General features: G+C 38.5%; 1 protein-coding gene across 2 annotated transcripts in view; it reads right to left on the bottom strand.

The window, feature by feature from the left end:
* Positions 1 to 12,742, bottom strand: part of LOC128700519 (excitatory amino acid transporter-like) — a 287,211-nt gene that overhangs the window by 200,386 nt on the left and 74,083 nt on the right. For both annotated transcript variants that reach the window (XM_070086958.1, XM_070086956.1), the window contains exon 2: positions 7,700 to 7,969. In XM_070086958.1, coding sequence (XP_069943059.1) covers positions 7,700 to 7,718 — 19 coding nt within the window. In that variant the 5' untranslated portion in view covers positions 7,719 to 7,969. The remainder of the gene's footprint in view (positions 1 to 7,699; positions 7,970 to 12,742) is intronic.

The raw sequence follows: 12,742 nt of genomic DNA, 5'->3' as shown, positions 1-12,742 counted from the left end.
TCACTGTCACCATCGTTACCACCATTACTGTCACCTTTGTTACCACAATCACTGTCACCATCGTTACCACAATCACTGTCACCATCGTTACCACCATTACTGTCACCTTTGTTACCACAATCACTGTCACCATCGTTACCACAATCACTGTCACCATCGTTACCACCATTACTGTCACCATCGTTACCACCATTACTGTCACCTTCGTTACCACCATAAAACTTATCAACCACACCGGCCCAGAGTTTAAAGTTTTTTCGCTTCAGTTTCTTTAAACGTTGACACAATGTGACATTTACCCTGTGAAGGTTCTCTAAAAGTAAGCTTAATAAATCTCTGTTACACGTGTCATATTCTCTGTTACACCTGTTATATTCTCTGGTACACGTGTTATATTCTCTGGTATACGTATTATATTCTCTGGTACACGTGTTATATTCTCTGGTATACGTGTTATATTCTCTGGTATACGTATTATTTTCTCTGGTACACGTGTTATATTCTCTGGTATACGTGTTATATTCTCTGGTGCACGTGTTATATTCTCTGGTACACGTGTTATATTCTGTTACACGTGTCATATTCTCTGTTACACGTGTTATATTCTCTGGTACACGTGTTATATTCTCTGGTATACGTATTATATTCTCTGGTACACGTGTTATATTCTCTGGTATACGTGTTATATTCTCTGGTGCACGTGTTATATTCTCTGGTACACGTGTTATATTCTCTGGTACACGTGTTATATTCTCTGGTACACGTGTTATATTCTCTGTTACACGTGTTATATTCTCTGGTACACGTGTTATATTCTCTGGTACACGTGTTATATTCTCTGGTGCACGTGTTATATTCTCTGGTACACGTGTTATATTCTCTGGTACACGTGTTATATTCTCTGGTGCACGTGTTATATTCTCTGGTGCACGTGTTTTATTCGCTGGTACACGTGTTATATTCTCTGGTACACGTGTTATATTCTCTGGTACACGTGTTATATTCTCTGGTACACGTGTTATATTCTCTGGTACACGTGTTATATTCTCTGGTACACGTGTTATATTCTCTGGTACACGTGTTATATTCTCTGGTGCACGTGTTATATTCTCTGGTACACGTGTTATATTCTCTGGTACACGTGTTATATTCTCTGGTACACGTGTTATATTCTCTGGTACACGTGTTATATTCTCTGGTACACGTGTTATATTCTCTGGTACACGTGTTATATTCTCTGGTACATGTGTTATATTCTCTGGTACACGTGTTATATTCTCTGGTACACGTGTTATATTCTCTGGTACATGTGTTATATTCTCTGGTATACGTGTTATATTCTCTGGTATACGTGTTATATTCTCTGGTACAAGTGTTATATTCTCTGGTACACGTGTTATATTCTCTGGTACACGTGTTATATTCTTTGATACACGTGTTATATTCTCTAGTATACGTGTTATATTTTCTGGTACACGTGTTATATTCTCTGATACACGTGTTATATTCTTTGATACACGTGTTATCTTCTCTGGTACACGTGCTATATTCTCTGGTACACGTCTTATATTCTCTAGTACATGTGTTATATTCTCTGGTACACGTGTTATATTCCTTGTTGCACGTGTTATCTTCTCTGGTACACGTTCTATATTCTCTGGTACACGTGCTATATTCTCTGGTACACGTGCTATATTCTCTAGTACACGTGTTATATTGTCCAGTATGTCAGCATCATAAACGACCTCTTGTCTCTCCACTGAGTGCTCTAGTCTACCACCAACCTCTTCACAATGACACACTGACGTCTACAATCATTCTGTTAAAATCATGCCATAGTGAGACTGCTCGCTGCACCGTGATCATCCTCTGCTAGTGATACTCAGTCTTGTTCAGACTTATCCTGATCCCTCTCAGTAATCAGTGGATGTTGTGTACAGGGTTGCAGCTACCGTCCTTACTCCCTGAGTAAGGCGTTTTCTACGTCAGGGGAATGTCTATACTGACGCAGATGTTTGTCAGACATGAGTCCTCTCAGTGGTAAACAGCTGCTGGGGGTACTCAGGTAGGGTACATACCCAAGTCAAATTTTATTTTTTTAGATTTAAACACTTCTCGGTTTGACCAGGACTTAGTCTTGCATTCAATTCCTTTTAACTAATACTAATCCACATTTTTTGTGGGGAGGGAGATAATCTCTACAAAGGCAGGATGAAGTCACGTGCAGGATGAAGTCACGTGCAGGATGAAGTCACGTTAGATAGTCATTCTTCGGAAACTAAATTGTTTTGCTTACAATAACATGATGATGTTGCATCTCATAGCTTCATCTGAACCGTGATGCCAGCGCTTCTGGCATGACTGGCATGGAGTGGATGACGGCGAATGTGCCTCTTTTTTGTTCTTTGGTCACCCCCATCTCGGTGGGAGACGGCCAGTGTGTTAAAAGAAAACTTTTAGCATGAGGATTTCATGCTGCATGATCTCATGTCTGCCAACAACAGTGAGCACTCTCACCAGGACCGCTACGATGTACCACAACCAGTAGTAAATCATCTATAACCAGTCATAATTCAAATAAAGTCTGTCATTACCACAATTATTTAATTTGATTCCAGATCACTTCATTACCTCATTACCTATTTAACGTATCTAGTATCCACACACACACACACACACTAGAGGACAGGAGGGTCAGGGGAGACATGATAACGACATATAAAATACTGCGCGGAATAGACAAGGTGGACAAAGACAGGATGTTCCAGGGAGGGGACACAGAAACAAGAGGTCACAATTGGAAGTTGAAGACACAGATGAGTCAGAGAGATATTAGGAAGTATTTCTTCAGTCATTGAGTTGTCAGGCAGTGGAATAGCCTAGAAAGTGATGTAGTGGAGGCAGGAACCATACATAGTTTTAAGACGAGGTATGATAAAGCTCATGGAGCGGGGAGAGAGAGAACCCAGTAGCAACCGGTGAAGAGGCGTGGCCAGGAGCTAGGACTCGACCCCTGCAACCACAAATAGGTGAGTACAAATAGGTGAGTACACACACACACACACACACATCTTTTTGGACTGCAAGAAGGCTTTTGACACGGTACCACACAAGAGACTGGTGCAAAATTTAGAGGAGCAGGCAGGAATAATAGGAAAAGTACTGCAATGGATCAGGGAATACCTAACAGGGAGGAAACAGCGAGTGTTGGTACATGATGAAGTGTCAGAATGGGTGCACGTGTCGAGTGAGGTTCCACAAGGGTCAGTCCTAGGTCCGGTGCTGTTTCTTGTATATGTGAATTACATAGTGGAAGGAATAGATTCAGAAGTGTCACTGTTCGCTGATGACGTGAAACTGATGAGGAGAATACAAGTCGGCGAGGATGAGTTAAGATTACAAGGGGATCTGGACAGACTACAAGTCTAGTCCGACAAATACCTCCTGGAGTTTAACCCTAGTAAGTGTAGGGTCATGAAGACTGGGGAAGGACACAGAAGACCACAGGTTAGGAAATCAAAAGCTGCAAACGTCACTTAAAGAAAAGGATCTTGGGGTAAGCATTGTAACGAACATGCCCCCTGAGGCACACATCAATCAAATAACTGCTGCAGCATATGGGAGATTGGCAAACCTGAGATTGGCATTTAGACATCTGAATAAGGAGTTATTCACGACATTGTACACCGTGTACGTCAGACCTATACTGCAGTATGCAGCACCAGTATGGAACCCTCACCTAGTCAAACAAGTCACGTAATTGGAGAAAGTGCAAAAATTTGCAACACGATTAGTCCTGGAACTGAGGGGAATGTCTTATGAGGAGAGGTTAAGGGAACTCAATCTGATGATACTAGAGGATAGGAGGGATAAGGGGGACATGATAACTACGTATAAAATACTGAGAGGAATTGACAAGGTGGACAGGGCTCGAATATTTCAGAGATGGGATACAGGAACAAGGGGACACAGTTGGAAGCTGAAAACCCAGATGAGTCAGAGGGATGTTAGGAAATATTTCTTTAGCCTTAGAATCGTCAAGAAATGGAATAATCTGGAGAGTGAAGTAGTAGAAGAAAGTTCCATACATAGCTTTAAGAAGAGCTATGATAGAGCTCATGGAGCATGGAGAGAGTGGATTAGTATAGATCAGTGAAGAGGCTGGGCCAGGAGCTATGATTCGACCCCTGCAACCACATATAGATGAGTACACACACACACTACTGTGCGTGTTGCATAAACAGAACACTCAACACAAATAACTCGTGGCAAGCTGCAACAATCACATAAACATAAGACTAGAAATAAATATCACTGATAATCCACGTGTACGACCCAGCCAGGACAAACACTTCATGCTACACAAAGGACCCAAAAATTTGGAAAAAAATATACCTGAAGAACAACGAAAATTCTTTATCTCTCTTTAGCGTCAAAAACATTGTCAAGGAACAAATCTTTTGATCTCGATGAAATATTTAAGGTGCAGAACAACCACTGTGAAAAAATAGTGAACCTCTAATGGCTTTCGTGATTTCTCACATTGTCAAGGAACCGCACAGGTGATTGATAATGTGAGAAATCACGAAAGCGCCTGGAAGTTCACTATTTTTCACAGTGGTTGTTTTGCATATTGTGACATCACCTGTTTAGCGTGATCTTATTGCAGCAAATATTTAACGTGTATCAATCACAGGCATTTGCTGTATCAACCGTATGTTGTAGTTTATTCAATTGCTACCTAAACATTGTGACCAAAACTACGTACATAAATTGTTCATGTCGAGCTGTCCCAAAGAACTCAAATTACGAGTTATAGTTCTTATCCAGATACCTGTGTTATACTGGCATTAGGTAGTAGGTAAATGCCAGTTTAATTCTGCCAAAAATTCTTGGCATAATCAGTGGCATTCTTTAGAATGTCACAACAGTGTTATTTCTGCGTTATATCAACACGATGTGATTGACACTGAAGTGAGGTGCTCTGAGAGGCTTATGCTGTGCTTACATGTATATGATATGCCGATAACTTATGTGCTGTCCTGAGTTAGGAAAAGCATGTTGTCTCGAAGAAGCTCTTAGAGAAAATCTTAGCTACGCTGATGACATGCTATTGTATGGTCTTGTGTTCCAATCTTGTCAGCACCTGAGTGACACGTAAAGTATAGCTGACAGTGCATAATCTTCTTCTTCTTCTTCTTCTTCTTCTTCTTCTTCTTCTTCTTCTTCTTCTTCTTCTTCTTCTTCTTCTTCTTCTTCTTCTTCTTCTTCTTCTTCTTCTTAGTCCTCCTTTTCTTTTTCTTTTTTTTATCGAATAAGTTTAAGAGGGCTCACGAGCGGCGAGTTAAACGGCAGTGTCAGGAATTGTGACATCACCCCAATGCTGGTGTGATGTCACTAGTGGGGTCCCCTCAAGAATCAGTGCTGGTGTGATGTCAAGTATTCTTTTCTTTATGTACAACATCAAGATTACTAACAGAGGAAGAATCAAGCAGCTATTGATCCGGAGTGAACTGACTCCACACAAGGTACAAAAAAAACAGGGAGCTATTTTACACACTTAAGAGTGAGGTCGGTGCCAGGTGGAAAACTTTCAGGGTAGATGCAAGTTACTCTGGCCAGGGCTGGGCCACCTTCCAAGTCTCGTGCGCGGCCTGTCGTCAAGGCATCTAGGTCAGAAGCGCAGTGAAATAAGGCTTCTACGTTACTGAATATAGACCGAAATATGGTATTTACAATGCGAAATATTATATTAAGTAGCGCTCCACTTACTAGATGCGTGTACGTTGCTTAATTTACGGTTGAGCCTAATTCTTTGATGAAGGTTGATGGTGCTAAGTACATGTGCGGCTGTACTATCGCATGAGTAGGGAACAGAAGCGCATATTGCGTGCGCCACGAAGAATGCTCCTTTGGAGTTGATGAAACGATCCTTGAAGCATTACTGAAGTGAATAACAATAACACGATTACAAACATATCACAGAACAGATGGGACTCACACCCATGGCAAGTGAGTCCCAAGACTCGCACACTGGCCTGAGAGTTTCAGGACTCACTTGTAGTGAGTTCGAGCCCCATACGTTCTGTTATTTGGGATAAGGGACCAGGATGGATGAGAAGGGATAATCAGAGTCGAAAAGTTGTGGTGTGGATCTACGTATAACCGTCTCCTGTAGACCTTCCGTCATGAAGGTGCGTTTGTTCCCAAGATGCGCAGAGTAGGCATTCTGTTAAGGAGGTGCGCTCGTTCCTAAGGCTGCTTAGCTAAGAGAAGATCAAGGTAGACATTCTGTTAAGAAAATGCATTTTTGCCTTGAGACGATGAAGGAAAGTTCTACACAAGGTCTCCATAATCCTAAGCTATGTCAGACAAATGCACATCACGCAAGGTAACTCGTAAAAACAAATGTATTTAAAAAAGAACGCATGAGGAACGAATAAGGAATTTTGATTTATGGGATGTTTCCTTTAACAAAAGCGTCGTCAGTCCAATACAGAGCTCTTACCATCCCAAATTTATCCACATTTTTTTTCAGCTTCTCCTCGGAGTCTCTTAAAACACCACGTCATCGGCGAAGAGTGACCAAGACAACTCCAACGCTGCATCAAATTCGTTGAATTCAACACCTCTCCCAAAAGTAAGGTTAAATGCAGAAAGGTCAAGCTCATCTTACAGGGCAGTGTAGTGTCAGATTATATTAGCCAGAACTATAGAGACGCTATAACTGTTTCCGCCTGGTGGTTAACGCTCTCGCTTCACACGGCGAGGGCCTGGGTTCGATTCCCAGCCAGAGTAGAAACATTGGACGTGTTTCTTTCAACCTGTTGTCTATGTTCCCCATCAGTAAAATGGGTACTTGGGTGTTAGTCGACTGGTGTGTGGTCGCATCCTAGGACACTGACCTAAGGAGGCCTGGTCACAGACCGGGCCGCGGGGGCGTTGACCCCCGGAACTCTCTCCAGATAAACTCCAGATAAACAGCTACATAGCTGAGGCGTATTACGACGGACTCCTGACAAAGACTCCAGTGCAAGTTCTCTTCTTTTACGGTAAATTTGGTCTCATTCAATTTAATAGGGGTTCATATGCGGTTGACACTGTAAGCTATGAATAGCTCATGGACCGGCCTTACGTTCTCTCGTTCCTGAACCGGCCTTACATTCTCTCGTTCCTGAACCGGCCTTACGCTCTCTCGTTCCTGAACCGACCTTACGTTCTCTCGTTCCTGAACCGGCCTTACGCTCTCTCGTTCCTGAACCGGCCTTACGTTCTCTCGTTCCTGAACCGGCCTTACGCTCTCTCGTTCCTGAACCGGCCTTACGCTCTCTCGTTCCTGAACCGGCCTTACGCTCTCTCGTTCCTGAACCGGCCTTACGTTCTCTCGACAGAAGTGAAGAAGAAACGCACGTTCCACAACAGGCTTCTGTTAGGACCAAGCTTCAATGTGTTAAAATCAATATAATTTCCTTACGATGGAGATCTTAACGCATCAAAACATTGGCCCACTTCAGCTTTATTCTGTAATGTGCCTTCACTTTACTCCCCAGTAAAGTTATGTCATGATAAAGAGCACTAATAAAGACCGTCTCCAAGACTGTACAATAAAGGGAAGGACATAAAAATCACAAAGACACGTAAGGGTATTTTAATATTAATAAAGATGCAATATTAATAACTAATTATAATAAATACTCACGGCTCGGCTGGTTGCACATGGTGGTGGTAGGCCTATTGCTTCCAACCAGCGATTACAGAAAGGCTGGTAGGCCTATTGCTTGCAACTAGCAATCACAGGTAGGATTGGTAGATCCATTGCTTCCAACCAACGATCACGGGCAGGTCACAGGTAGGCTGGTACGGCTAGATCTTCCAATCAGCGATCACAAGCAAGTCACAGGCAGGTCACAGGTAGGCTGGTAGTCCTAGATCGTCCAGTCAGCAAGGCACCGCTGCTCTCCACAGCCCACTTCTCACGTGGAATGAATAATGAGAATAATTGTAATAATAATAATAATAATAATATTAATAATAATAATAATAATAATAATAATAATAATAATAATAATAACAGCAATAATAATAATATAAATAATAAATTTATACCATCAACCCCCAAAATCCTGAACAACTTTACACAGGATGAAATATATATATATATATATATATATATATATATATATAAATATATATATATATATATATATATATATATATATATATATATATATATATATATATATATATATATATATATATATAAATATGCAATAAGTTCACAGTAAACAGATGATTTCAGAATATGCAAAACAACCACTGTGAAAGAATAGAGAAATTCCAAGCGATTTCGTGACTACTCACATTATCAAGGAAAAATGAAAGTAAAGCATCAAAGGAAGGTATATAAAGGGTCTAGCCCACACCTCACTATCAGATCCCACAACAAAGAAACACCTAACGCGCGACTCATAAGAAATGGAACACTGCAGCAGGCCCGCCGGCCCAACTAGACAGGTCCTTCACACAACCCACCAACAAACTATTCTACCCAAGAAATAAGAATTTAAAAAATTATTATTTGTCCAATGTATTATTAAATTCTTCCCAACTTCTATTAATTATAAATGGATCTAATTGATATAAACCTAAGGAAATATTCATATTATTGTCCAAACTGCTTCTTATGAAACAAGATTCAATCATATTCCTGTCGACCATGGACTTGCTTGATACTACTTTCTCAGCTTTTTGAAAATCAATTGGATGGTTAAAATCTCTCACATGAATAAATAGAGCATTGGAATCTTGTCCAGTTCTAATGCTATATTTATGTTGTTTTAATCTTAGTTCGAGATTTTTACCAGTTTGACCGTAATAAACTTTATCGCAAATTTTACAAGGAATCTTATAGACACATCCATCAGCATTTTGGGGGGAATTCTTTATCAAAAGTTTTTTTACTGTTTCAAGATTTTTGAATACAACTTTAATAATAAAAGTCTTAAGAACTGAAGGCATATCAACCAAGTTTTCATGGTAAGGGAGAGCCAACATATTTTTAGTTGAATAAGGCTGGTTGTCCCTTTTTGGATTGTAAAAAGTATTTCTAGTAACTTTAAAAGATTTATCAATTATGTTTCTTGGGTATTTCAAATCATTACCTATTTCATAAATTTTGGATGTTTCCTCATCTATGAACTCAGGACTACAAATTCGTAAAGCTCTCAGAAACATTGATGAGAAAACAGACAGTTTAACTCTATCTTGATGCGACGAATAATAGTGTACATAGGAACAGTTATTTGTAGGTTTTCTGTAAATTTTAAATTTGAATTTATTATTACCCTTAATAATCAAAACATCTAGAAAAGGCAATGAGTTATTTTCTTCAAACTCAACAGTAAAGTTTATAGAATGGGCTAAGCTATTTAATTTGCCAAGGAAATGGTGTATATCTACATTTTTGGGCATAAGACACAAAATATCATCAACATATCTGAACCATTTAGCTCTATTAGGGAGGATTGTGTTAAGCAACCTTGTTTCAAAAAATTCCATGTATAAGTTACTAAGATAAATTAAGCTCCTTGACTGACTTAAATAATTTTAACATGGTTAGTTTTGATGTTACTTCCTTGTTTACGAAAGTTTCTGTTGATGATTTATTAAGTTTCTTATCTGAAGAACTCGTTAACTATGATTTACCATTGCCAGTTCCTACTATCATTAAACTTATTAAACTTTGCATTGTTGATGCAAAATTTGTATTTAATGATAAGTTTTACACTCAGAAGTTTGGTATGGCAATGGGAAATCCTCTTTCACCTGTTCTTAGTAACCTATACATGGAATTTTTTGAAACAAGATTGCTTAACACAATCCTCCCTAATAGAGCTAAATGGTTTAGATATGTTGATGATATTTTGTGTCTTATGCCCAAAAATGTAGATATACACCATTTCCTTGGCAAATTAAATAGTTTAGCCCATTCTATAAACTTTACTGTTGAGTTTGAAGAAAATAACTCATTGTCTTTTCTAGATGTTTTAATTATTAAGGGTAATAATAAATTCAAATTTAAAATTTACAGAAAACCTACAAATAACTGTTCCTATGTCCACTATAATTCTTCGCATCAAGATAGAGTCAAACTGTCTGTTTTCTCATCAATGTTTTTGAGAGCTTTTCGAATTTGTAGTCCTGAGTTCATAGATGAGGAAATATCAAAAATTTATGAAATAGGTAATGATTTGAAATACCCAAGAAACGTAATTGATAAACTTTTAAAGTTGCTAGAAATACTTTTTACAATCCAAAAAGGGACAACCAGCCTTATTCAACTAAAAATATGTTGGCTCTCCCTTACCATGAAAACTTGGTTGATATGCCTTCAGTTCTTAAGACTTTTATTATTAAAGTTGTATTCAAAAATTTTGACACAGTAACAAAAACTTTTGATAAAGAATTCCCCCCAAAATACTGATGGATGTGTCTATAAGATTCCTTGTAAAATTTGCGATAAAGTTTATTACGGTCAAACTGGTAAAAATCTCGAACTAAGATTAAAACAACATAAATATAGCATTAGAACTGGACAAGATTTCAATGCTCTATTTATTCATGTGAGAGATTTTAACCATCCAATTGATTTTCAAAAAGCTGAGAAAGTAGTATCAAGCAAGTCCATGGTCGACAGGAATATAATTGAATCTTGTTTCATAAAAAGCAGTTTTGACAATAATATGAATATTTCCTTTGGTTTATATAAATTAGATCCATTTATAATTAATAGATGTTGGGAAGAATTTAATAATACATTGGACAAATAATAATTTTTTAAATTCTTATTTCTTGGGTAGAATAGTTTGTTGGTGGGTTGTGTGATGGACCTGTCTAGTTGGGCCGGCAGGCCTGCTGCAGTGTTCCCTTTCTTATGAGTCGTGCGTCAGGTGTTTCTTTGTTGTGGGATCTGATAGTGAGGTGTGGGCTAGACCCTTTATATACCTTCCTTTGATGCTTTACTTTCATTGTTCCTTGATAATGTGAGTAGTCACGAAATCGCTTGGAATTTCTCTATTCTTTCACAGTGGTTGTTTTGCATATATATATATATATATATATATATACTATATATATTTATATATGTATATATTTATATATTATATATATATATATATATATATATATATATATATATATATATATATATACACTATATATATTTATATATGTATATAATGTTTCTATTTTATATATATATATATATATATATATATATATATATATATATATATATATATACATATATATATACATATATATATATATACATATATATACATATATATATATATAAATATATATACATATATATATAAATATATATATATATATATATATAAATATATATCAATATATATAGATATTTGTGACCACAAACGGGTGGTTTTGAATCAATAACAATACTGCACCATATCGTTTTCCCCTACCACGTAGTGAGCGAAAATCACATGACGCTCTAACCTACTGGACCACACAAACCTACAAGAATCAAGCACCCAGCAGAGCTAGGTGTTTTACCTTGATCCGAGGACATACGGTGGTGTGGGTGCCTCTGAGCTAATTTCATTCTAATCCTCGTTTGGTGTACTAGCCTCCACAAGCAGTATTTATATTATTGTGACCAAGAACGAGTGGTTTTGAATCAATAACAACACTACGTCTAACCGAGGATTCGAACCCATGTCGTTTTGGCCCTGCCTCGTGGTGAGTGAAAATCATTTGATGCTCTAACCCACTGAGCCACACAATCCTACAAGAATCAAGCACCCAGCAGAGCTAGGTGTTTTACCTTGATCCAAGGACATATGGGGTGTAGGTGCCTCAGAGCTAATTTCATTCTAATCCCCGTTTGGAGTAGTAACCTCCACAAGCAACAACGTTGGTCTTATCTGTTCTATAATAAACTACATTCTATTAAACTGAGTATAGGTTTCTGGCCGTCTTCTTACCATCAATGTCGAGGTTGGGAGACTACTCTCTCCCATCTTCGCATCGGCTACACTCGTCTTACTCACGGGTATCTCATGGAGAGGTGCCCTGTTCCTCTCTGTGAGAGTGATCAGGTTTAGTTTCTGTTAGCCATATTCTGTTGGACTCTCCACTGTATCAACGAGCACGCAGAATTTACCTCGAACATCGTCAATGTTGTACTGCCCTTACTTGACCTTCCCTTCTTGCTGATGGATCCTCCTTTAACCCAGACTCTCTCGTTGACTTTTTGACAGCAACTGATTTACTGCACAAACTCTTGATGATGCCTCTAGTACTCCTCACAGCCCTTTCTACCTCAATCTCTTGCTACTCTCTACCTCTGTACTATCCACTGCCTCGCTGCACTCCATCACCTAATAATAATCCCTTTCCTTCTTGCTACCCAATACCCCTGCATCCTTCCCTGCCAGGTGGAGCTGTATGACCCTTGTAGGTTTAGTGCTTCTTTTTGATTATATATATATATATATATATATATATATATATATATATATATATATATATATGTGTGTGTGTGTGTGTGTGTGTGTGTGTGTGTGTGTGTGTGTGTGTGTGTGTGTGTGTGTGTGTGTGTGTGTGTGTGTGTGTGTGTGTGTGTGTGTGTGTGTGTGTGTGCGTCGTGCCGAATAGGTAAAACTGGTCACTTAGCAAGAACTCTTTTAAAATTAAGTCCTTTCTAAAATTTCCT

Source organism: Cherax quadricarinatus, chromosome 20, assembly GCF_038502225.1.
Source record: "Cherax quadricarinatus isolate ZL_2023a chromosome 20, ASM3850222v1, whole genome shotgun sequence".
Classification (NCBI taxonomy): Eukaryota; Metazoa; Arthropoda; class Malacostraca; order Decapoda; family Parastacidae; genus Cherax; species Cherax quadricarinatus.
The sequence above is the reverse complement of the archived record's forward strand: the minus strand, read 5'-3'. Positions and strand labels throughout refer to the sequence as shown.